Source organism: Notechis scutatus, chromosome 2, assembly GCF_049901735.1.
Source record: "Notechis scutatus isolate UNSWTSFEM ecotype Mainland chromosome 2, rNotScu1.2, whole genome shotgun sequence".
Classification (NCBI taxonomy): domain Eukaryota; kingdom Metazoa; phylum Chordata; class Lepidosauria; order Squamata; family Elapidae; genus Notechis; species Notechis scutatus.
The window spans coordinates 203,587,724-203,612,997 of NC_142010.1; the positions used below are offsets into that span (position 1 = coordinate 203,587,724).

At 36.6% G+C, this 25,274-nt stretch overlaps 1 protein-coding gene across 5 annotated transcripts in view; it reads left to right on the forward strand.

Moving 5' to 3' along the window:
- Positions 1 to 25,274, forward strand: part of LOC113416838 (transducin-like enhancer protein 4) — a 159,851-nt gene that overhangs the window by 39,579 nt on the left and 94,998 nt on the right. For all 5 annotated transcript variants that reach the window (XM_026674944.2, XM_087957846.1, XM_026674952.2 and 2 more), the window contains one exon: positions 12,695 to 12,757. In XM_026674944.2, the coding sequence (XP_026530729.1) occupies positions 12,695 to 12,757 (63 nt within the window). The remainder of the gene's footprint in view (positions 1 to 12,694; positions 12,758 to 25,274) is intronic.

Consider the following 25,274-nt stretch of genomic DNA (forward strand, 5'->3'; position numbering starts at 1 on the left):
TCCCTTTCTCTCAGTCCAATCAATCTTATAGGGTTGTTGTTATGGGGAAAATAGGAAGAGGAAAGTGTGTTGAAAAGAGGATATAGATAATTGGAAAGGATATAAATGGAGGGAAAAGGAAGCCTGTTTAATTTTCTTGGCATCCTCAATAAAAATTACAAACCCCCCCCCAAAAAAAAAAAACCAGCAAACCCTCTCCCTCCGAAAAAAACACCCCTTGTATATGAAATTTGGTTTTCCAGCATCAGAAAGATTGGTTTTTCAATTGCAATAATTTCTGCACAAACCTTTATTTTTAAGAACATATTATGCTGGTGACACTATAGAATCACCAACAACACTCTTTTCAAACTTCACTTTAGAACCGCATGTTGAGTCATGTGATCTACAGAGAACAGTGATCCATAGAGAACAGTGATCATGGATTGGAAGGGGATGGACTGAAGCCGATTGCTGGAATCAGGAAATAAATTGAATCTGTTGATGAGTCTGTTGATGGATGAGGGAAAAGAAGCAGATCATTTTCAAGGTCACAATGCAGGTTGAAATGGTTTCTGTTGTGAAAGGAGTCCATTTTATTTTTCTATTTAAAAAAAAAAACAGTAAGAAAGTCAGACAATATTTGGTTTCAAGACTATGTTTTCTAGTTCATAGCTGACACAATTCAAATTACACAACTCCACCATCCACTTCCTTTGAGGTCCATAAACCAGAAGAACCCCACATTGCAACATAAGATGCTTGCTCACCGCAAGCAGACTCTGCCTAATTGCTTAGTTGCATCCATCTTTCCCTCAAAGAGCCTTGGAACATTTACTGTTATATAGGAATTTGTGGATGCAGTAAACACAGGGAAGAATGAGTGTTTTGCCACTCTTAATGTTACCCCAAAGGTGCAGATGTGAACTCTTGCCAGTGTTCAGTCATGTCCATTTCTGCTTTTCTACTATCTCTCCAAGCATCTTTTCAGTCAGCTAACCAAGAAGCTATTTGGGATGCAATTGGGAGAGAGAGAGAGAGAGAGAGAGAGAGAGAGAGAGAGAGAGAGAGAGAGAGAGAGAGAGAGAGAGAGAGAGAGAGCCACCACAGGAGCAATGTCTGCTGTTTAATTGTGCTGCTAGTGTTCTCCGTTCTTCCACGATTTACACAAGCTTAATGGTGAAGTATGGAGGTTCTTTTGTCATGCACAAGCTTAGACCTAAGTTACCTTTGATTTCTTTGAACTTTACAATTCTCTAGTTTGTATGCACCCTTCAGCAGGAAATAAAATGTGAGGAACAGGAGCAGACCAACATCAGCAATTAGGAAGTGAATAATGGTCAACTATAATCACTCGCTGCTCTGAGAGTTCCTTGCAAACAGTATGTGCCTGAGATTCAGTGCAGGGCAGATAAATTAATTTCCATCACTGTCTGCAAAGACTTCCTGTGAACTTAATGACACACTAACAAGCTATTGTTCATACATTTTCCTTTTTCTTAAAATATTTTTTCTAAAAAAACTCCAAACAAAGCCAGATCATTTCTTTAAGCTACATTTCACGGGGTGAAAAATTATTTTTCTTCAAAATAATAAAAGATGGTCTAGATAATATTTCACATTTACATTACTCCCCTCTTAATGAATAACATTCTAATTAAATAATATTCCATCTTCTTTTGATCTACTAATAAATATATATGACCTAAATCTTCTCAAGCTGGAAATTGTTCCAAGACTTCTTTACATGTTCATATATTCTGATTTTTACAGGATTAAACATCATTTCAATATGCTGCATATGATCAAGGGATAAAAGTCTGTAGAGTATTAGAAATGGAAGGGGGAAAGACTATTATGATTAATGACAAACAATTTTGTGCCTCTGCTTCAGTTTGGAATATCTGACTCTGCAAACAAAAGCATAATTGCAGAATGGGCAGGTGTAAGAATTGGAAAAACAAGATATGATCTGAAAATGACCTAAAAGCAATAATAAAGGAGTAGAACGAAGGGCCCAGGATGTGCATGAATTCACTGCAACAACTGGCACAGTGTTACAAAGAGGTAAATTGCAGATTTAGTCTGGATTGCCCCACTATGTAGTAAATGACTTGATCTCCTTCAGAAATAAATGATTGGGGGTGATATATTAGAGCAAGACCTTTTAAATTAGGTGCATAGTAGAAGAGAGTTACACAGATTGATTTCTGTTTTACTAGTACTGGATGCAGCTTTTTTTAAAATGCCAGAATGAATTCTGTCAAAACATTTGGACTCTTATTGTGTACACAAGTCTGCGTGCTGATAAACCACAACCTTGATCAACAGGTGTACATTGGCCTACCGCACTCCCTCCTAGCCTACTTGAGTAAATAAAAACAAGGATGTTGAAGTCCCAAAATAAATAGCTCTGCAATGAACCTTGTATCAGGGTCACTTCAGACAATTGTTGTGATATTTGCTTGACATTCCTGCTTTGGTTGGCTCATCAAGCACAGCTTCCTTTCACATAGGATTAAAACTTTATTCCATTGTAAACATACATGTACCTATTGGCTACATACAGTCAGTTGGCTATTGGCCGAGAGCCAGGATGAACAGGCATTTGGTGCAGTTAACATTACTCTGAGGTCATGTAAACTGCCATTCCTTGCTGATTTATAAACAGTTTATATTGGGACAAAGGCCTCTTCCTACGGACTTCTCCTTCAGTCTTCATACAATTAAATCTATACATTTTAATGTTTATATTTCTTCAATTTCCCTCAGATTCTCTTTCACTTGTATCTTTTATCCAGTTGCCTTCATTTTTGTTCTTATGAATATTGTCTATCCTTTAAACACTTGAGGGCATGGATGCACTTACAGGTAGTTCTTGACTTACAACTATTCATTGAGTGACCAGTCAACATTTCATTGGTTTATGACTATTTTTCACACTTGTAACCATTGCAGCATCCCGTGGTCACGTGATCAGAATTTGACCGCTTGTCCCAGCGTCATGTGATCACCATTTGTAACCTTCCCAGACAGATTCTGGCAAACAAAGTCAATGAGGGAAGGCAGATTTGCTTAACAACCACATGATTCACTCAACAACTGCATGATTCACTCAACAACCTTGACTGTGGCAAAAAAGCCATAAAAGCTACCTTGCTTAGCAACAGAAATTTGGGGCTCAGTTGTGATCCTAAGGCTAGAACTACCTATAGTCTCTTGATTTTAGCATCACCAATCAGTAGGAAATGTGGACTTTGATAATTAGTAAGTTCTGTCCGAAATTGGAACTACAAAATAAAAAGAGCAATGTCGGAGCATACTGAAAGCCCATGAATCCATCTGTTTCTACAGTGCCTCACCAAACACCTAGCAGCAGCAGGAGAAAACCTCAAAAAATACTGACAGATGTATTCCCCCCCCACACACACACACAACTTGTATTCAAAAGCAAAGTGCCTCTGGTGCATCTTACTTATGGTTCTTGTGAAGAACAGCAATTGGTAGCCTTATTCGCCATGGATGTAGCTCACGTTAAAGCACATCTAAATGAAGGTCATTGTTTTATCTTCAGGCAGCAAGCTTCATCTTTGGATTGTTCTGGATTGCTTACTATTCATTGGATTATGAGAGAAAGGATGTGTGTGTGTGTGTGTGTGTGTGTGTGTGTGTTTAAAAAAATCTTCCCTTGCTTTTTCTACACCATCCATCATTTTAGACCTTCCCTCAGCATGCTTCCAATTTAGAGCCAAATTCCAGAACAGTAGCTCCATTAGTCTATTGTATTATAAATACAAAGTATTTTGTTTCCCAAGGTTTCCTAGGTAAAAGCTTTCTTTTCAGTTAACAATGCATGCTGATGAAAGATATTCTCATATGTAAATGCAGACCCTCTTAACATTTCTGAGAATTAGATCCAGAGATTTGTAAGTCAAAATCCACACAGTGGGGTGCTCCTTTGCAATCCTTCTACTCCTAAAAAGAATTAACTAAAATGGTTAAAATGGCCCCACAATACACTCTTTACATCTACTGTAAAGAGAGCATTGGATAGAAATTGTGAAAGATGCTATTCATGCAGAGAGACTGCATCAGAATCTACAAGTTGACTGCCTTATTAAAATATTTATAAAATGTCTTCCTACGCAGCGGGACTATAACTGCTTTGCTTTCTCCAGCCTTTTCATCTGAAAGTAGGTGACCATAAGAAGCCTTATCATTACCCAGAAACTTCACTGACTCTCTTAGGCTACCAGATCCCATTATTACCTATAGTTTAGATTCCAGATCCCATACTTTAGACCAGTTTCTCCACCTCAGTAACTTTTAAGTAGCGTAGACTTCAGCTCCCAGAGTGCCACACAGCCAGCATGAGAAATTTTAGAAGTTGAAGTTGCTAAGGTTTGTTGGTTTATTTATTTATATCTCGTCTTTATTATTTTCACAAATAACTCAAGATGGTGAACTTATATATAATACTCCTTCTTCCTATTTTCCCCACAACAGCAACCTTGTGAGGTGGGTTGGGCTGAGAGAGAGTGACTTACTCAAGCTCACCCAGCTGGCTTTCATGGCTACAGTAGGACTTGAACTCAAGATGTCCCATTTTCTACTCTGGTGCCTTAACTACTAGACCAAATTGGTTCTACACTGCTTTGGACCCCCAGTTTCTGTTTCGGAGAGTGTCGGTCTAGGCCACACCGTTGTGGCATAGTTTCATGCAAAGTGTTGGGTTTAGTAGCTAAATCCCTGCTGTCAGACACAGCCACAGAGAACTGGAGTCCTTTTAAATTAGGGAAGGGAAAATGGCAATAGCAAGGAAGGAGAGAATGTGGAGTGAGAAAGTGCAGAAAGAAGAAGGTGCTGATAATGAAGGTGCTGAAGACCAATTTTACACTGACTCTGCTCCAGAATATTCTGCCAGAGTGTGGCAATTTGAAGGAGAGAATAAATAATTGAGTAATTATTGTAATATTGTTTCTCCTGGGTTAACCAGGATTAAAAAAAGAGAAAACCTAAGGAGAAAAATCAGGCAACACTGTAGACACATATGCTTCTTTACTAGTAGAGTATAGATAGTGTTGCTTGATATAGTGTTGCTTGATTTTTCTCCTTAGGTTTTCTCTCCTTAGGTTTTCTATGTATATATGGTTCAAATGTTTCTTTCCTTGTTTTTTTTTTTAAAGAATGAAGTTCCCTCTCTCCAGTGCTTTTAGTTTTACATTATAATGTCCCCTCTTTAAGATTAGTCTTTGAAAATATGCAAGATGAAGTCATGTATAGCATTAGAAAATACATACATTATCAAGTTTTAAACTAATAGGCAGCTATGCTGCTAGGCTTTAATATGTTTTTAATGGTGCTATATAATAAGAAATTGGCTTGAGCAATCCATTTTTTGGGGGCAAGTGCATCATTGGTGGGATTTATTTCCAACTTCTAAAATATTTTTGTAGAAAGATAGCTAAAATCTTATTAAACCTTTAGCTGATGTCATAACTCATTGCCTCAATATGGATGTCTCTTTCTCATTGATTTTTTATATGTTTTTTTTCTCAGATTTTTTTACATTACACAACTGCTTAAATTACATAAAATGCCACTTTTTCCCTCTCTTTCTTTAGCATTAGGTATCATCCTAGCTTTGCTTTTACAAAACTAATGCTTTCTTAAAGAAATAGAAAACCAAAGCTACAATCAGCTTACCTGAGAAGTCTGGCTGAACTCAGCAAAACTTTTGAATAGAAATGTACGCATTTCACTGGGAATTACTGAAAATAAGCTCTGTTATAATGGTAGGAATGAGGCTTACTTCTAATTAAAAAACAAGTCGGATTATTTTATATAGGGCACTTTATAAAACGTTGCCTAGAGAAAAGAAGATTTTAAAAATAGCCAAATAGTATGCTTTAATATGCCAATATATAAATGACCCATTCTATCTTGTTAAAACAATAAAATAATCTCTTAATTCTCAAAAAAGGGGGGAAAGCATATATTCTCCATTGCTGTACATATTACATTTTCCACTTTTTGTACTGTACTTTATACTTTTCATAGTTCCATTTGTTTTTTTTTAAACTGGAGAATTATTAAGATAGCTACACTGATCTTAACATCAGCGATTGTCTTTTAGTCTTTTTTTAACAATATGATTTTTTTATTATTATGGAATGTTTTCATATTTGCTCGTTTTTTTATAGTTGTTTTTTATTGTGTGCTGACCTGACTTCCATTTGTAAGATAACGGCCCAGTTAAATGTGAGGAATGGATGGATGGATGAATTTCATATACCAATAAAGACTGCTTATTCAAGATTCAGAATTTTCTTAAGCAGGCTGTGAAATTGAATCTTTCTCTTTATGTAAATATTCCTTTAAAAGTCACGAAGGAAGAAAATGGAGTTGCTGGACAATGGTCACCTCTCTCTCATCTTTACATCAGCAGAATATTTGTGGAGTGTAAAGTATTGCTGAAAAGACCTATTTAGTCTGTCAGAAATGAGAGCAAACTCTTTAAGATAGTTCACATAAAATAAAAACCAGCCTTTTGCTTTGTAAATTTCCCTTTGTATTTGACTTAAATAGGACAAAGAATTACCTGTAAAGGTATGTTTTCAAATTGTTTTCTACTTTTGCTCAGTTTGCAATTCCTTTTGGGGACAGAGTGCTCTTTCATGCAAAATCATGACCCAGATGACAGATGCACTTGTACTTGCGCAATTTTGATTTCCTCCTTTTGATGCAATCCTTTGTTCTTCTTGGTATGCAATCTTAAGGGAAAGACTTCAGACCCTTTCCAATCAATTAAAAATAATAATAATGTACTATAAGAAACTGAAGTTCTTGACAAGTATATATAATAGATGGTACCTGGATATCTTGTTGAAAGAAATTTGAAATTTACATTTTGAATTATTCTGTATCTGTTCCCAGCCTTGCATATTGAACTTGAAGTTACTTCTCCATTCAGTCCAATCTGAGACTCTTTTGTCAATGGCGGCAATTCACTAGGAGTTCTGGATAATATTTTTCACCATGCATGCTCCCATTTTTTTACCCATTTTGACCATTCTGTTAAGGTCATCTGATTCTTGATTGTTCTGAAAGTCTGTAGCTCAGTAGCAGCAGACATTTCTTGGAATTGGTATAGTGCCAGAGAAGAAAATAGATTTTGTATCATTTATCTGCTAATAAAACTTCAAAAATCTTCTCATTTTTAGAATTATCTGAAATTAGTTTTTTTTTTAATTTCTGACCGTTCTTCTCCTCTCTTGTCATTAAGTCTTTAGATATAATATAATCCTCGCTTACCAACCACTCATTCGATGACTGTTTGAACTTGGGATGGCCCTGAACATGTGGCACCTATGATCAGGCCTCAAAATTCATTTGGTCACAGCACCTCAGTGGCCACATGATAGCAATTTGGGTGCTTACATTTACAGTGGTTGCAGTGTCCCATGGTCACGTGATCACCATTTGATGACCTTGTCAGTTTCTCTCATGTAAAATTAATGGAGAAGCTAGCACAGAAAACCACAAGTCATTGTGGTATTTTCCTCCAGTCTCCTGGTGCTTTTGTCCTGCCACATCATCTATACCCTGGCCTTCTTCCTTCACTTATATGTGGCCTTAACAAGCCCTCCCTGGCATTCTCTAATTCATGCACTACCTGTACCAGCCCCTCATCCCACACTACACTGCAGTGTCTCTTGTCTGGATTCCCACTACTACCTGATTAACTTGTACATCTTGAGGTTGCAAAGGCAAACGGGACTGGGATTTTCACTAAGCGATATGATCACGTGATTTTATGATTGCGTCGCTTAGGGACAGCCATCCCAATCCCAAATTACCTTCCTCATAGTTGGTTCTCACTCACAACTTTTTTGGTAAAAGTCTTCAGCCTACATCAACATTTTAAAGTACTATTTCTGCTTTCTTGCTTTTCTCAGGTTCTTTCTATAGACCATTTTGTTTTTTAAAAAATATTTTCTTTTTAGTTTTGCAATTGTGAGGCCTTCTTGTCTGGTTGATTCTTTGTACTTTTACCCCTGACTTTGTTCATGTTCTTTTGAATGACAACTCTTTTTTGTTCTTCATTTGCTGTTTCTGTCATTTGAGTCTTTATTACATTTCCTTAGTTTTCCAAATAATCTCTACCATCTTCAAAGCTTTGTTCCTCACTTTTTTTATCCAATTACCTAGAATGATTTCTTTATTTTGCCTCCTAAAATGATGACTTATGCATTTAAATCTGATTTGATATATTTGTATATAGGATATATCTTTTAAGCAAATTGTTTTTGTGCACTTTCACCAGTTCTAACATTTTTTTCCTATTCTAAATCTCATTTAGTTCTAAGTTTGTTTTGATTTTAAAACTGATTCTTGCTTGTAATCATTAGTTTTCTGTTCTGTTGTTTTCAAATTGAATTTTTTTCCTCCGCCATTTGAATTCTTTTTTATACAGTCTATTTTATCAATTGGTTTCTATGTTAAATTTGTACACTGTAAATTTATTTGTCTAAAAAAAAGAAATAGTCTCTTTTCTTTTTGCTCAGTATTAATTTTTTTAACAGTTGATCATTTTCTCTCTCTACCATATTCAGCCACTTGTATTTATATTTATATATCTGTTATTAATTTTAATGAGATTTATCCATATTGTTTTCTCTTTCACTTTTCCTAAATGTTTTCAGGTCACTGTAACTGGTGCCTTATGTAGTTGTAAAGCAGTGACGGCTAATTGTTTCGGCATCATGTGCCGAATGTGCACACGCGTGTGCCTGCACCCATAATGCAATGTGTGCGTGACACCTCCCACCCCCTGAGCATGCACACATGACCCCCCGCGTGCACCCCACATGCACCACTCACCTCTGTGCATGTGCTTTCTACCTCCGGTGTGTACCCTGCTCCCTGCGCATGCATGAGCATCTCCCATGCGCCCCCCGCACATGCGTGGCAGATACCCGACAATCAGCTGGCTGGCAGGAGGCGAGCATGCATGCGCAGTGGATCTGTTCCGGGTGACGGCTTGCGTGCCGGCAGAAATGGCTCTGCGTGCCACTTCTGACACGCATGTCATAGGTTTGCCATCACGGTTGTAAAGGGTTCACTCGTAAGACTATATGCATATGCAAGTGTGTGTGTGTATATATATACATATATGTATATAGATGGTTTCTTAAAATAATATATCTAGCATTTTGGGATTTTTTGTTATTGTGCAATGGAATGAATGCAATTATATTATTTTCATTATTTATTTGTTTTGATTATTGGATTTATATTACACATTTTAAGGAACTTAAGACAGCCTTCATAGTTTTCTTTCATCCCGTTTTTATCCCACAGCAATACCTTGTGAAATAAGTTACCTGAGAAAGGGCCTGGCCCAGAATCATCCAATAAGATATTGTGGTAGAGATTCAACTTGAACCTGAGTCACCACAGTGCCAGTCCAGAATTTTTAGAACTACCTCTCATTGTCTTCAATATAGATTGCCTTACGATACAAGTAGACTCAAAGAAATCAGTGACGTTTCGGTTGTAACTTATTTTGTCTTTGTGATGTCAATGTGTCTACTCTGAGAAACATTAAGTTACTGTTTTTGTTTCCCATCCTGATTACCTCATGACTGTCTCCTCATATTTTAAAGCTATATCTTTTGCAGATACATTCTTTTCTTGTTTTGCCTTCTAGCTTTCTTATTTTTAAAATGTTATTACAACACCTGCTTTATATTTTGTATTAGGTGTACTTTTTGGACAGTTTCCAAAATTACTTTCATCAGTAGAACACAGTTATCAAAACATGAGGCAGTTAAAGCATACAATGATTGTGGCCAGCTCTATGTTCCAGACCTGACCTTCCAAAAATACAGGTCTTTGATTCCAGACCACCCAGATTGCATTTCTGGCCTTTTAAGAGAATGCTACTACAGACTGAATAGATAGAAATGAGAGAGAGGGAAAGAGATATATGCTGAGACTGATTGTTATCTGGGTATCTTGCACCTTGCTGTAATATGTCATTCCATTTTAATCATTGTATATTTTTATAATTTTCAGTTGTCAAATTCACAAAAGTTGTACACTTTTTAGTTGGATAATTAATAATTGGTACTTGGAGTTTTTTCCCCCCTCACAACTGAATTGTGGTTGTTTCCTTTCACATACAATCAAATGGCAGGGTGATGGTTGGAGAGCAACCATCCCAACTGGGAGGAGGGCTCAAGTAGGGAATTAGCCTAGACTCATTGTGTGGCTGCATCTAATTCTGGAAAAAACGTACCAGGAAATGAAAAAAAAAAAAAAAGGATAAAGACATGGTCCACTTATATTAAACACTATAGGACATGGTCAGCCTGAAGCCTTTGAGCCTTATCTGATCTTTCCTAGGTGAAAGCGGCCAGTCTGTGGAAATTCCTGTATTATAGGCAGAGAACAATAAAGTAGCTAGTTTGAACTCTACATGTATAGATCTGGAAAAATTGTCACTGTGCTATCCTAAAAGGTAAAAAGGTTCAATAGGCCAGTTATAAGCTAGCTAGCTCTCTCTCTCTCTCTCTCTCTCTCTCTCTCTCTCTCTCTCTCTCTCTCTCTCTCTCTCTCTCTCTCTCTCTGTGTGTGCGTGTGTGTGTGTGTGAGAGAGAGAGAGAGAGAGAAATTGGCTAATTGTATGGATAGTTCCACTAGAGAGGTGCAGCTGAGAGATCTCAGATGTGTTGGGAAGAGAAAAGAGGTTATTCTGACACTATAGAACACAAAGGATGGAAGGAAAGTTCCTTGAACAAAGTCTGAAAGAAAATTAGTGGGAGTTAAGTTGTATCCAATTCTGGAAAAAAAATGTTTCAGGAAATAAAAAAATTAGGATAAAGACACATTCTACTTATATTAAAGGAAGGAAAGTTCTATACAGGTAGTATTTGATTTATGACCATAAATGAGCCCAAAATTTCTGTTGCTAAGCTGTTGAGTGAACTTTGCCCCACTTTATGACCTTTCTTGTCAGAGTTGTTAAGTGAATCACCACAGTTATTAAGTTAACCACACAGTTGATAAGTGAATCTAGCTTCCCCTTTGACTTTGCTTGTCAGAAGGTCACAAAAGGTGATCACATGACTCTGGAACAACGCAACCGTCATAAATACATTCCAGTTCTCAAGCATCTGAATTTTGATTGCGTTACCACAGAGAATGCTTCAATGGCCGTACATGTGAAAAATGGTCATAAGTCACTTTTTTTCAGTGCCATTGTAACTTTGAACTGTCACTAAGCAAATGGTGGCAAGTTGAGGACTAGCCGGTACCTGAAATGTCTGAGATTCTGAGAAAAGCTACACAGAACTAGCTGGGAACGGTTAATCTCCAGGATTCAGTATGGAATGTCAGAATGTTTTTCAATCTTTTGGAAATAAGTCTCATACCCATCATATTTAATATGTAAGAAAAGAGCAAAGAAGGTCCTACATACATTTGACTTCAAAAGAGAAGACAATTGACAAATGACGGGTCTGTGAAAAATAACATTGAAAAGGGGAAGTGAACACAGTCATATCTCTTCAGTATATTTGGAGTCATCTAAAAACCTAGCGGCAGAAACTTAACTAGAATACATTCCACAGAGCAGAAAATATACCGCCAAGGTGAAACTCTCATCTGTGTCATAACTTAAAGAAAGAAAATAAAAAAAAAAAACTTTCAAGGGGACTTGGGGAGAAATTTTATCCAGATACAAGGGATATAAAAAGTGGTATACATTTTCACAGAAGATATTATATAAAATAAGAGTTTCAAGCATTGATATTGAGGAATAAATTGTTGATAATATTATGTCTTTAAAAGAAACAAATTACTCAAAAATTAGGTGGATAGAGGAGGGAGACAGAAAGTTGAACAATTGCATAGATGAACAGCCTTGCAATAGATGAAATCTCAGTGTATATGTGTGTGTGTATATATATATATTCTGAGATAGTAGAGTCCCCTGAAGCTAGCCTTGTTCCTACCTTTCAAGAAGTATGAGGTCAAGTAGAATTAGACTCCTATGGGAACTGTAAATATTAGAAGAAACCTTAGCTACTGTTACCAGTAGCAGGTAACTTTTTTTTTTTTTGCTAGAGAAAAGAAACATTTTCTCTCCCCACCTCTCTCCCTCCCAGTTGTTTAGACTCCAAGGATGCATCTGGAAGCAGAGTAATATGATCAGGAATGGGATCAAGTGTTTTCAGTCAGTTTTGTTTGATAAGGGGTTTCAAAGGGAGAAAGGATTTATTAAGCCCTTTTGAAGGTTAAAATGCTCATGTGAAAAAAAATCACTAAAATTTCGGCAGCTGGAAGTCAGCGGTTTTGCCACCAGCATTTAATGACATAGTCTGTGGGTGTTTGGAGGATCAGGAGCTTGCATGTGACCCATAAACTGCAGATTACCCACCCGGTCTGAACTGAACGGGGATTTTTATTGCAAATGTGGAAGATACCACATACCTCAAACCACTGGCGGTTTTTTTTTCTCAAGCATGCAAGCTACTGTAGCTTCTATGGTGCAAACTGAAAAGTATGCCATTATAACATCTGGAGTCAGTCCAAAGGGCTGAGCTGTCTTTGTCCAAATCATCACTTTAAATGCACTTTCTTTTTATATGTGACCACAATCATATGCTTGCAACTTGTAGCTCACTAACTTTTTCTTTCTCATCCATAGGCGGAAATTGTCAAGAGGCTGAATGCCATATGTGCCCAGGTCATTCCGTTCTTATCCCAGGAGGTAAGGGTGGTTGTTTACGTGTGCTGACCTCAAATTATAGGGAATTGCTTTAACTAAAGAGGAGCCAAGGGCTATGGGGCAACACAAAGCTTGAAAGTCTTTATATTTCACTTTCCTGCGGGTTTCACTCTTTGCCCCATTGGGTTAATATTAAGTTGGTCATTCTGTGAACGCATGAAGCCATTTTAAATTGTGATCTACCTTATTTGTGCCAGCAGCATCTCCTCCTTTAGTACTTAGCACAAAAGCAAGCAGGATTCGGGATTCAGTTTGTGGCAGCAGCCAGCTGGGTGGCTCTGGAAGCTGCAGGCAGGACAAGAAAATTATAGGCAATCTTTTTACAGGAGTTGTTGACCCGGTGCCCTTCAGATGCTTTGGATTACAAATTCCACCAGCCCTAGTCAGCAATGCCAATGGTTTGGGATAGTAGGAGTTGTAATCTAAAACATACCCGTCTGCCTTTTCCCCTTGACAAGAAATAAGTGGAGCTATACTGATAAGCAAGACTTTATCAATCTATATAGGAAAAAGCCACTGACAGAGCTGTCCTCCTTGCATTGATCTAGTCTTTGTTCTCTTTCCTTTAAATCTGCCTTAGTTGCTAACATCAGAATATGAGAAGGCCAATTTTGACTTGTAAAACCAGTTGAAACAACTGCATCCCACAGTGCTTCATCCCGCTTCATTGCCAGTTAGGTTCAGGCTACTTTATACAAATGTTTGCCTGTCATGCCAGTACATTGGTGCTCAAAAATATGAGCCTGTCAAGCTGGTATCTAATAGGAGATATTGAAAAATTGCTGGAAAACTGTGATTTATGCAGCCTTCTTGGAAGAAAATATGATGCTCTAGGCAATAAGGAGATAAATACAGGTGTGTCCTTCTCTATTCACCTCCTCCCCAAATCCCTCCCCTCCTCCCCACAATTCTTCATATCAAGAAAAAAACATTGCTTTGAGGAAGGGGAAAGAAGCAAGAGTAATTTTTTGGGCAAGGAGTGCTGAATACTCATTTTTTAATGCTAAATGCAACTTCTTGGTTTAAGTTTCTTGGAACGTTGTCTATCCTGAGTCAGAATTTTTTAAGCTAATAGTCCTCTGATTGAGTTTGTATCTAGTAATGTGAAACATGCTAGTAGTTAAGAATACTAAAACATTCTCTTCTAGATTTGTAGTTTGTTTACTTATATTGGTGATTGCAGCTTTTGAATGTTTCTCTTTGGAATTCTGAGGATATGTTTCTTTGCCCAATTTTATGTAGTATCCCAATTTACAAAATCAGTTTTTCTTCCATGTATAAGCAACAGAGTAAACTTGAAAATGGAGGGGGGCCACTATTTATTGATTATCCACTAAAATTACAAATACATCTTCAGCAGATGATCAACAATACAAAGTGTCTTCTTGTATTGCTTGATCTTATTGATTTCTTAAACAGGTGTTTAAGGATAAATCTCTACATTATGGGAATCTCTTGAGTGCTAATTATATAAGCAATGCTATGCCTTTCCCCCCCATCTTCCAATTTTTGTATATCCTGTCATATACTTGCCTAATTGGGATAATGTGATTTGAAAAGGGCACATATCAGATTTTCTAATAGATTTTAGGTTGAATTCTAGAAGGAAAACATTAACTGAAGGGTTATATTAGTCTCTCTCCTCTGCCCTACGCATAGGCGTGTTCCTTGTACTGTGAATAAGGAATTCATATCAGAAACTAAACTAGAATATTCTCCATTTCAGTGCTACCACCCTGTTCTCTCCTTTCCCCATCAAACATCTGGTGTCCACAGGAAACATATTTTTAAATGGCAATAACCACAGACTTTAGTTTAAGCAATGTCTTCCTAGAATTGTGCTAATCATTGCTGAAATGTGTCAAATTCTCCCACTTCTCTTTCTAAAAAGGTTTTTAAAAATCATATCCACAAATGCACTGTATTTAGAATGGAACACAGTTGAGAAATGCAGAATATTGAATCTCTTAACATTGATTTCGTAGTCTGTTAGTTTGTCCACTACTACTCCACAGCTCTACCTTGCATGGGTAATGATTTATTTAGTAATTTACCAGATTTGAGTTGGAGGTGGAGTTTGCAACTAGGCCAGTCACATCAAGGCTAAGTGTTCCCTTTTATTAGGCTGTATTAGTGTTATTCTGTTGTAAATGAATGCAAACATATGGTCCATTTGAAGAGCGTTTGGGCAGTACAAGCTGGAATTAAGGAGAGAGAGCCAGCAAATAATGGATGCTACCAGGCACCACACTGCCATGCAGAAGAGTGAAGAGATAGGTGGCATCTGACCATGATAGATAAAGACAGGGCTTTTTTAATCTAAAAGATGCAGGAGCTGTTTTAAAACAATGGCCTTAGCTGGTGGCAAAGTGGCACTGGTGTCATTATTTTGGCTCTGATTTTTTTCGACACATTCATGGAATAGGATGAGGGGATATGGGATTCTTATAAAGAGGGGAAAATGGGGGTTGAAATGTTATATCACATGAAATCTCCTTATTTGTTTCTTTGAATTCCATGAAGCCAAATATTAAACCTGTACTCTTCTTCAATTATATATTTGGGGTTTGCCCCTTAATGGGGAATAGATGGCCGAGAGAGAATATACTGAAACACTCCGTTTCTGTAGATTTCTAAACCTACTGGTAATTAATTACTTAGCAATGAAAAGTTTCAAGTTACATGGTTCTTATTGAAAACTCGGGCATATTCAGTTCTGAATTGTGCATATCACAATTTTCATGTACTTTTGGGTCAGAAACTCTTTGCTTTGTTCCAAAATCCAAATTTCTTAATGATTCTCCATTATCTTTGTTGACTTGAAAACCTAACCTCCCCAAGGATTATAGGTGGCCATATAAATTTGATATAAATAAAAATATAAAATGATGACTTGTGTACTTTATGCTTTTGAACCTTTTAATGATGACTTTTTGACATGTTTATTGTTTTATATCTTTGTTGTATGCCACCCAGAATCTGTTCTTGTGAAATGGGTGGCTTTACAAATGTTGTGTGTATGTGTGGGTATGCTTATGTATCTACTTTTCTATATCTATATATAATATCACATGTTCATTATGCTGTATGCTTTAAAAATCAATTGATAGTCCTGCTAGAAGACAGACCAGATTGAAGAAAGCGAGAGTTCAAGGAAAGTTGAGAGTTTAGCGAAAGTTCAGAATCAGTATCTAAGTTTTTTTTAAAAATTATTAGTATCAAATTTATCTCACAGTTCACACACACCTCACAGTTCAAAGTGACTCCAAGCGTCTTATATCCAAATATCTAAACAATGTATGAATATCAAAACAATTATAAATATGACAACAAATTAAAAATCACATTTATTAAAACAAACTAAAAACATGGGTTTGGAGGGGAAAGGTGAAGGATCTTCTTTGTTAGTGCACCAACCATCTCCAGCCAACAGCTTCTTCTTCAGGACCTCATACCAGCTGGCATAGCCAGGTTTTAAGGCTTTTCCTGAAAGTTAAAGAGAGGGGATGTATCTTACCTCTTGTGGGAAGATGTTCCAGAGGGCAGGGACCACTGTAGACAAAGATCTTTTTGTGGATCCCACCAGTTGATATTTCTTGGCCGAGGGATCTGCAGTAGGCCCTTTCTGCCAGCATGAGTGGGGCATGCTTTCCTTTAGAGAAAGACGGCTCCACTGATATCCTGGATATGTGCCCTAAAGAGTTTAATGCAGAAGTGATTTTTTCCACGTGTTTTGGAAGGGCCACTTGTAAAGATTATGTTAAGTAGCTCTTACTTCCTACTGTCAGTTTGAGAACTACTACTTCAGCATTAATACAGGTAGCCCTCGATTTACAACAGTTCACTTAATGACAGTTCAAAGTTACAGTAGCATTGAAAAAAGTGACTTATGACCATTCTTCACACTTACGACCTTTGCAGCATCCCCATGGTCATGTGATTTACATTTGGATACTAGACAACTGGCTCACATTGTCCCGGGGTCATGTGATCTCCTTCTGACAAGCTAAATCAATGGGGAAGCCAGATTTGCTTAACAACTATGTTACTAGTTTAACAACTGCAGTGATTCCCCCTAACAAACGTGGCAAGACACATTGTAAAATGGGGCAAAACTCACTTCACAAATTTCTCACTTAGCAACATAAATTTGGGGCTCTGTTGTTGTGGTTGTAAGTTGAGGACTGCCTGTAAGAAAATGCTAATTGTAATCTCATTCCATGGAAGATTCCAGACCTGCTATCTTCCAGGTTTTGAGAAAGGTTTTTACTCACTGCATGCTCAAAATGGATTCCCTGTGCAGAAAATTACAAGACATTTTTTTTTACCATAATTGAGCCTGGAATTATGACCATAAACCAGCAGTTAACTGGGTCACCATGTAGCCATGCTCAATTTTACTACCTTTTTTTGCAGCAGTCATTAAGCAAACACTGTGATCATTAAGTGAATCAATTTTCCCCCATGGACATTATTGTGTGATTGTATGATGCCGCAAATGGCTGTAAATGTAAGCCATTTACCAGTGCAAAAATGTGAGGAGACCATCAGAACTTCAAAAGTAGGTCATAAGCAGGTCTAGGGAGATCAGCCATTGTTAAGGGAGGACTAGAAGCAGCTATCATAGGGATGAATTTATCACAGCTTTTTCTAACTGCTTTAAGAATTACTTCAAGTTAAGTTTCTGGTGAGTAGGGTGGATATGTGCAAGTAGCTTTCTAAACTAAAAATGGTTTTTGTTAGGCTCTTCCTGGATTTCCTCCATCTAGTTTGTAGCTCTGGGATTTCTTGGTGACATTCTCCCCCACCCCCTGGTGTATTTACTAGCCAGATTTAAAGCCTCTTAACCAGGTCATCCATTTGCTGCCATCTGCCATGATGATATTGGAACTGTAATCTCTCACCAACCCCAACCAACTAAATGGGACTTGTAGGTGTTTCTACTCCACAAACAAACCAGACAGTATTAGGCTAGAAAAGGCAAAATTTCTTCATCATATCATGAATTACGGGTTTGTCTGTGTGTTTCTTAATTAAATGAATTGATGTTTTGATTGTGAGTGGTCTGAGGGAGAGGAAGGAGAAAGGCAAATGATGAAATATGTATAGTGGCATCAAGCAGATGCGACAATGTCGGGATTTGAGGACACCATTGCAGGGTGGGTATAATGATGTCACTGTGCACCAATGTCCATTGGCTCCATTGCTTTTGATGCTGCTAGTTTTGTTAGTGTTGAAGTAGCACATTTGATGGAATATTAAGAGTTCCTCAGGCTGTTTCCCCCAATCTTAGAAGCATGTTACAGTATAGAAAGTATTAGATATCTTAGAAAGGAATGCAATGCTTAGAAATCTTTTTAAAAGGTTTTGTAAGAAATTGAAAAAGACAAAACAGCATGTGGTATGGTTTTGAAAAATGAAAGATTTTACAGCAAACAAGAAAATAAATGTTATGATATGGAATTTTACTGCTTACTGTTTTTACTTGGATTGTCAATAGATTTTTTGCGGTGAAGAGAGAGCTCTGAAAGGTGTTTCATTTTTTTTCACCAATAGAACAGCAGTGGTAACATTTGCTGGTTCAAATAAGTAAATGACATAACTTGTATCTTTTATATATTACAATATTTATTCTCAAAGTTAAATAATAAGAAAAATAATGTAGATATTGGTTTCTTTTTTTTTTCTTTTACTTTGGTGGAATTGCTATTTAACTCTGACAGATTCGATGGTATCCTTTCTCTGCTAGTTTGCATTTTTAATTAAAAATTGAAGATTCCACTTGGGTCACTACATTTTTGTAAGTTAACCCTATGCAACAGCCATGTTCAGTGGAACTCTCTCCAGGTACAGTATTTTGGTGGGGGTTTTTAAGGTGAATATTTAGGAATTTGAGATTTTAGGAAGAGAATTAACTCATTTGAGTATAATAATATAAAAAGAGGATAGGTTGTGGTTACAAACAATGATGATTTTAATGCTTGCACTTTAAACTTTTTATCTGTACACTACTGGATAATTTGTCTCTGTGATTTTTACAATATATGGCAAATTGGGCTTTGCAGTGCTTCTAATTGGTAGTCAATAAGCTGCTTAAAAGTGCACCAGAGCACACACTTAGCTGTCTCTGTAACTCAATCTTCGCCTAGCATTGTGCAGAGCCTGTGGTTGCCAGTGGCACAATCCCTGGAGAAGCTGCAGCAGTTTTGAAGAAGTGAAGACAGGCTTTTACACCCTGAAGCATCTTTTTGAGTTTTGAATCCAAATCACTGTGTAGCTTTTCTTGGCAAATGGAGTAAGGAGAAGCACATTCCAGAAATACAAGTACGGAAGAATCGTGAGATGGTGTCTTAGTCTTCTTTGATGGTTTTGTCCCCTAAGGACTATTTTAGAAGAGACCAAAGTGCCTGAAAGTCTGGTCCTTCTTCTGGACAAGCTGGAGGAGAAGAGAGAACTAGGGCAGAACTAATTTCTACCAGGTGATTACCTAACTTGTGTTCATACACCATTAGTTCATCACCGGCTCATTGGAGAAGTTGTAGCTATCCAATTGACTCACAGTAAAAACCAAATAAAGGGTGTGTTCATATGTCATATTGAGCCTAACTGAACCCACAATGGCGTAATATTCTCCATAAACACTTTATGGACAAAAGGTCTGAAAAGAGTAATGTATTTTTTTTCACTTGATGGGCTATTTTATTTGTGAATATCAGAATAGAAACAGCTTAATGAAATTGTGTTTGAAACCTGTAGTTCAGAAGATGGCGGCATTACAGTCGGGTGAAAACACTCCCTGAGGTTTGATTTTTCTTTTCTTTTTTCAGCATAAAGTATAATTGCAAAGGAATTTAAAAGAGGCAGGAAAATGTTATCATTCATTTCTTTATTGTGCCTGTGGGAAAAATGAATAAAATGCTGTGACTGCATGCACTTATAATAGTGCCGGGTTAACTCGTTGCACTGCTTGTTAACTTTGTAAGAGATCAGTGGTTTGTTTGATGCAAGAGATCATCATCAAATTCACCAGGGGTTTCTTGCTAAGGTTGAACTCATACTATGTCACTATTGTACAAACTATTTTCAGGGCAATTTAACCAGTAATTTGTAGAACTTTTCAAGAATATAAATGATGTTGAAGACAAATTAGTTATGACAGTGGACAGTTTGACTAGGTTCTTACATTTTATTATTTAATACTTTATATTTTATTTTTCTACGTTATATTATTGTTCTAAAGTCATTTTAATTTTGCACGTTAGGACCAAACTAAAAGTTAGAGTAAATACTTGGTTGTCATACTGAATGGCTGACTGTTATTGAAAATAGTATCTCTTTGTTCAATTATACCTTCTAGAGTTTGTTTTTGTGTTTAGATGCTGGTGTTGTTACCATTTTTATCAGGAGTGGTGCTATAGTTAGAGCAGGGTAATTAAACTTTGTAAACCTCATCTTTGTGAGGTCACATTAGAAACATGTAATGTCAGAAATAATGCAGAATGAATCATAATTTCGCTGTTGCACCTGAGTCGGCATGTTATAGTATAAGTGTTGATTACGTTTCAACTAGAAGCATCTTTAAGATGGTTGTCTTCTCTCTGGGTAGCCTCATTTAATTGCTTACCAGGAAGGGAACTGGTAGAGGCGGTTACTTTTTATTCATATTGCTGCTAACACTTTCATGATTTCCCTTGCCACAATATGGGTGAAGGAAAAGAACAGAAAGATCATGTTGTTATTAGCAGTAGATCTTCTAAGTCTAGACCAGAAGTGGGTCTCATGCTGGCTGGGGAATTCTGGGAGTTGAAGTTCACAGATTATGTAGCCACTGGCACAGTGTCCTATCTTGGTTTTCTGTTGTTTCTTATCATGCCTAGAGAAAGGACAGTTTTGCTGTTAAAGCTTTATTGTGAAAAGATGGATGTCTGTGGAGATTCTCAGTCATGCAGGTCATGTTTGTCCCAAAGGGTTTTTTCAAAAGGCAACTAGACATTGTTTTTCTTTGAAGATGTTTTTGCTTCTTTCATCCAATAAGCGGGCATCATGAAGAAACAACAGGAAACCATGATAGGAAACCGTGAAAAAGGACCCTTGGGTGAAAAGAGGGAGTTTCTATATTTAAATTTGCAAGAGACCAATCTGAGATTGGATTTAAAATATTAAATAAAATGTAACGCAATAATACAGGATACATTTATTTGATGCATGCTGAAAAAGTGGTGAATGTACTATTTAATAGAGTCCAGAGACTGTTTTCCCCTTTTGTCAACTTTTTGTAAACCCATATGATTGTGTTGGGGAAACTATAGTTATTTCCTATTAAAAATATATCACACTTTGTTAGGAAAATATATTTTCCTCCTCTTTCACCTCCTCTTTTTAATTCAGCTTTGAGGCACACAATGCAAAGTAATAGCAAGCTGACATCCTTTTTAATAGAGTATAAATTTGCTAAAATTTCTGAGATTATCTCTTCATTTTTTTTCATTTTTCATCTTCCTTTTATCTATTTTCCACTTTGTTTTCATCAATACAATAATCAGGAATGCAAATTCCATTCTCTTTTTCAGAAATGTTGTTTTAGAAATTTATCAGCATATGGAAATCTTGAAGACTTTCAGAAAATCTGGCCTGGTTTTCTTTACCAGACATGGCTTCCAGTATGTTTTATGTCAATTTATGTGTGACAGAGAAATAACTGTCACAATTCTCTTCAGGATGCCCAGAATAGTAGATGAGTGTTACAGGCATTCTGATTTTAAAAAGGCTAATATTTAGTTTGCACATAAATATGTTCATACCAAAATATCTGTACATGTTGTTGCATTGTCTTCTTTCCCGTATTGTTGTTTTTCACTTGGAGAGGCTGAAGTTTCTACTCTGAGCAGTTACCCCAATTGTAAAAATATTTTTGCAATGTTAAATTTACTAAGATTAGTTGGCCCATGATGGGAATAGTGTAGCATTAGCCTTTGGCCAATACTCAACATGAAATCTCAGAAATGCTTTATAGAGTAAAAGAAAAGCTCAACAATTTCATATCCTGTTGTTAATACGGTTTACTGCATATTTGTCATAGAAGTGATGTGAATATTATAGTATGAGAATTCTAGTCTTCCAGGAGTTATAATGCAGAATAAGAAGGGCATACCCCACAAATTAGCATTAATAAAGTACAGATTTGATGTAAATATTTATGAGAACTTATTTATGGTGCATTTTTCCAAAGTCATGCTATAATAGAGCATTGGGCAGAAAGTAGGTTATGGTGTAATTGTGGCACTCTACATGATTTATTGTGATCCAGTTTGTGCCTGATTTCTTGTAAAAGCTTGTAATCTCATTAAGTATTTCTTTTAAAGAAAGAAGACTTAGAGTACAATTAAATGTTGAGTAATTATACTTTATCATCTATTAAGATATTCAAAGCATTCTTATTTATATATTTAAAATATATTGGAAGATTGAGGAAAATTTAATAAGAAAGGGAGTTAGATCACTGCTGTTAGACTAAATGGTTCCTGAATGAGAGTATGTAGTCTTTGCCTCTATAATTTGCAATATAGCAACACTACCAATAGATACAAATGAAATCTTTCCTGTTGGTCTATATAAGTGGAATGGATGATAAAAAATTCCGTCCACAAGTAATGAGTATCTTGCTTTCATTTCTATCCACCTGCCTTAAACATGATATTATTTTTGGGGATCATTTGCATTTATGATAAAAGAGAGAATTGGTGATGGGTGACAATTACTACTATTGTAGCTTCCCCGCAGTCATGTGATCAAAATCCAGGCGTTTGGCAAAGGACTCATCTTTATGACAGTTGCAGTGTCCTGGAGTCATGCGATCCCCTTCAGTGACCTTCTGACAAGCAAAGTCAGTGGGGAAGCCAGATTCACTTAACAACCTTGTCACTAATTTAACAACTGCAGTGATTCACTTCACAAGAAATGGCAAGAAATGTCATAAAATGGCATGATATTCCAATTAACAAATGTCTCACTTAGCAACAGAAATTTTGGGCTCAATTGTGGTTGTAAGTCAAGGACTACCTGTATTTTACTTCCATCTTGCCTATCAGTACTCTTAGGAAGGAAAGACTAACTTTGCTATGGGCTTCATTCACTTTCTCAGCACAGTTAAACTTTTTCAGCAAAATGGTTTTTTCTAGATAATCTGCCTTTTTTTAGATATCCTGTAGGCTATTGTGTTCTTTTTCTCGGAAAAAGAGGTACAATGGATACACACACACACACACACACACACACACACACCAGAGGTGGTATTCAGCAGGTTCTGACCAGTTCTGGAGAACCGGTAGCGGAAATTTTGAGTAGTTCAGAGAACCAGCAAATACCACCTCTGACCGGAAATTTTACAGTATCCTTCCCCTGCCATGCCCACCAAGCCACACCCACAGAATCCCACCACTGATACATACATACATACATACACATTCATGAAAATGCCTTACTGGAATTTGTCAGGGTTAATATCCTACTAATGATTTATAATCCCTCCTCTCTTTGCCCAGTCTGTCAAAAGTTTGTGAAATGTTTTGAGGTTCCCCCATTTGTTGCCTATGGCAAATTTTGTAAGTGTTTTTTTCCTTCTTCTTATTTTCAGATTGAATCTTGAAACAGGCTCATATTAAGCTTATTTTCAGGTTGCAAACTCAAGAAAAATAATAATGGCTTCTTTCAATCTCTGATTCAGAATCAAAATGAATTTATGCAGGCCCAATTTTTCTAGATATACACATCTACATTCATTAAATATATCTGAATAGTTTATCATGTGATGGAATAAAGATGTTGTTTACTTTCCATGCACTTATTAATACAATGTCTTTGATTTCCCTTTGTCCAATTCTTTATAATTGATTACACGTCTCTTACTATATTTACAACCTGCTTTTCCCCATATGCTCTAACTCACCCATTTCCCATCAGCATAAAATAAATTCCTTAGTTCCTAAATCTTTTTTCTGCCACTATGTAGTATTAAGGTTTTTTAAAAATAAATAAATGAATGAATGAATTGGCTAGCTCTTTGTGTAGTACTAGTGATATTTTTGGTTACATCTATTTTTCTAAATATTTAAAATTATTTTCAAAACATGTGCAAAGTTAGACTGTATTGTAAAATGACTAAATTGCCTTGAAGACTAACTATGTACTCAAAAATGCATACATTAATGCCTAGCAATAATTGCTTAAAGTATCAGAATTGTGTACCTTTCTATTCTTGCCTGAATACTGAAAGGAGACCTCAGATTTGGAAAGAGGATGTGATTAAACCTTCCTTATGCTTCTCAGCTTTTGGATTATCTGGGAATTAATGTAGTCCTAACCTATTAGCGTTGCCCTGAATGGTGCTGATAAATTGTGTCAGATGGAAGTTTCTGTTGTCTAATATACCAAACATTGATTAGAAGTAATCTTATTAGGCTAAGCTTTCCTAAACATATTAAGCCCTGTTTGAACTCATATGCTATTATGAGCAGGAAAGTACTCCTTGGCTTCATCTCCACATAACATCCCTTCCAATTCTCTGCAGAGATTGGTGCCTCATACTGTCTCTAAAATGTAGAACAAGGGTCTTCAAACTTGGCAAGTTTAAGACTTGTGGACTTCAGCTGCCGGAATTCCTGAGCTAACATCACTGGAGGAGGAATTTTGGGAGTTGAAGTCCACAAGTCTTTAAAGCTGTCAAGTTTGAAGACACCTGACCTAGAACCTAGCATTCAATCTAGGTTCTGAGTTATGTAGGGACTTACCATGTGTTGATGGACTTCTACAAGAAAGCTTTGACTTATTACTTATTTTATTTATATCCCACCTTTATTAGTTTTAGAAAGAGGCAAAGTTGATACTTATTTAATACTCCTTCCTCCTTTTATTTTTCCTGCAACAATTACCCAGTGAGTTGAGTTGAGCTGAGAGAAAGTTATGACCCAAAGACACCCAGCCAGATTTCATGTCTAGGGCAGCACTAGAACTCACACTCTCCTGGTTTCTAGGAGGGGGCCTTAAACATTATTTTTCAGGTGTGGACATAACCAGTAGTAGGTGTGGTTAAGCTAGGTAGGACAAGATGAAAGCATAAGATGAAGGAACCAGCAATTACAGTATTTATAACAATAGGGATCATTTTTGGGAAACAGTGGCACTATGATTACAGGGAATGCCTGGCTACCATCTCACAATAGCAAAATCAAATAATACATTTGTATCACCTTTATTTTTATCCTCCAGCGATGCTGGTAAATATGGGTTAAAAAAGAAAAGAAATTTTATGCAACATCGTTAACAGCAAAGATTTATATGAAGGTTTTTGTTTGTATTAAACTAGTTGCTCGAGTTTTAGTAAGCTTAGAATTTCTAGAATCAAGACAAGATGTCTCCAGCTTAAATGTGCCTGCCTTCTTACTATTTAACCTTCATTGGCAATTGGTTGCATTTGGGGAATTCCATTTTACTTAAATACTTT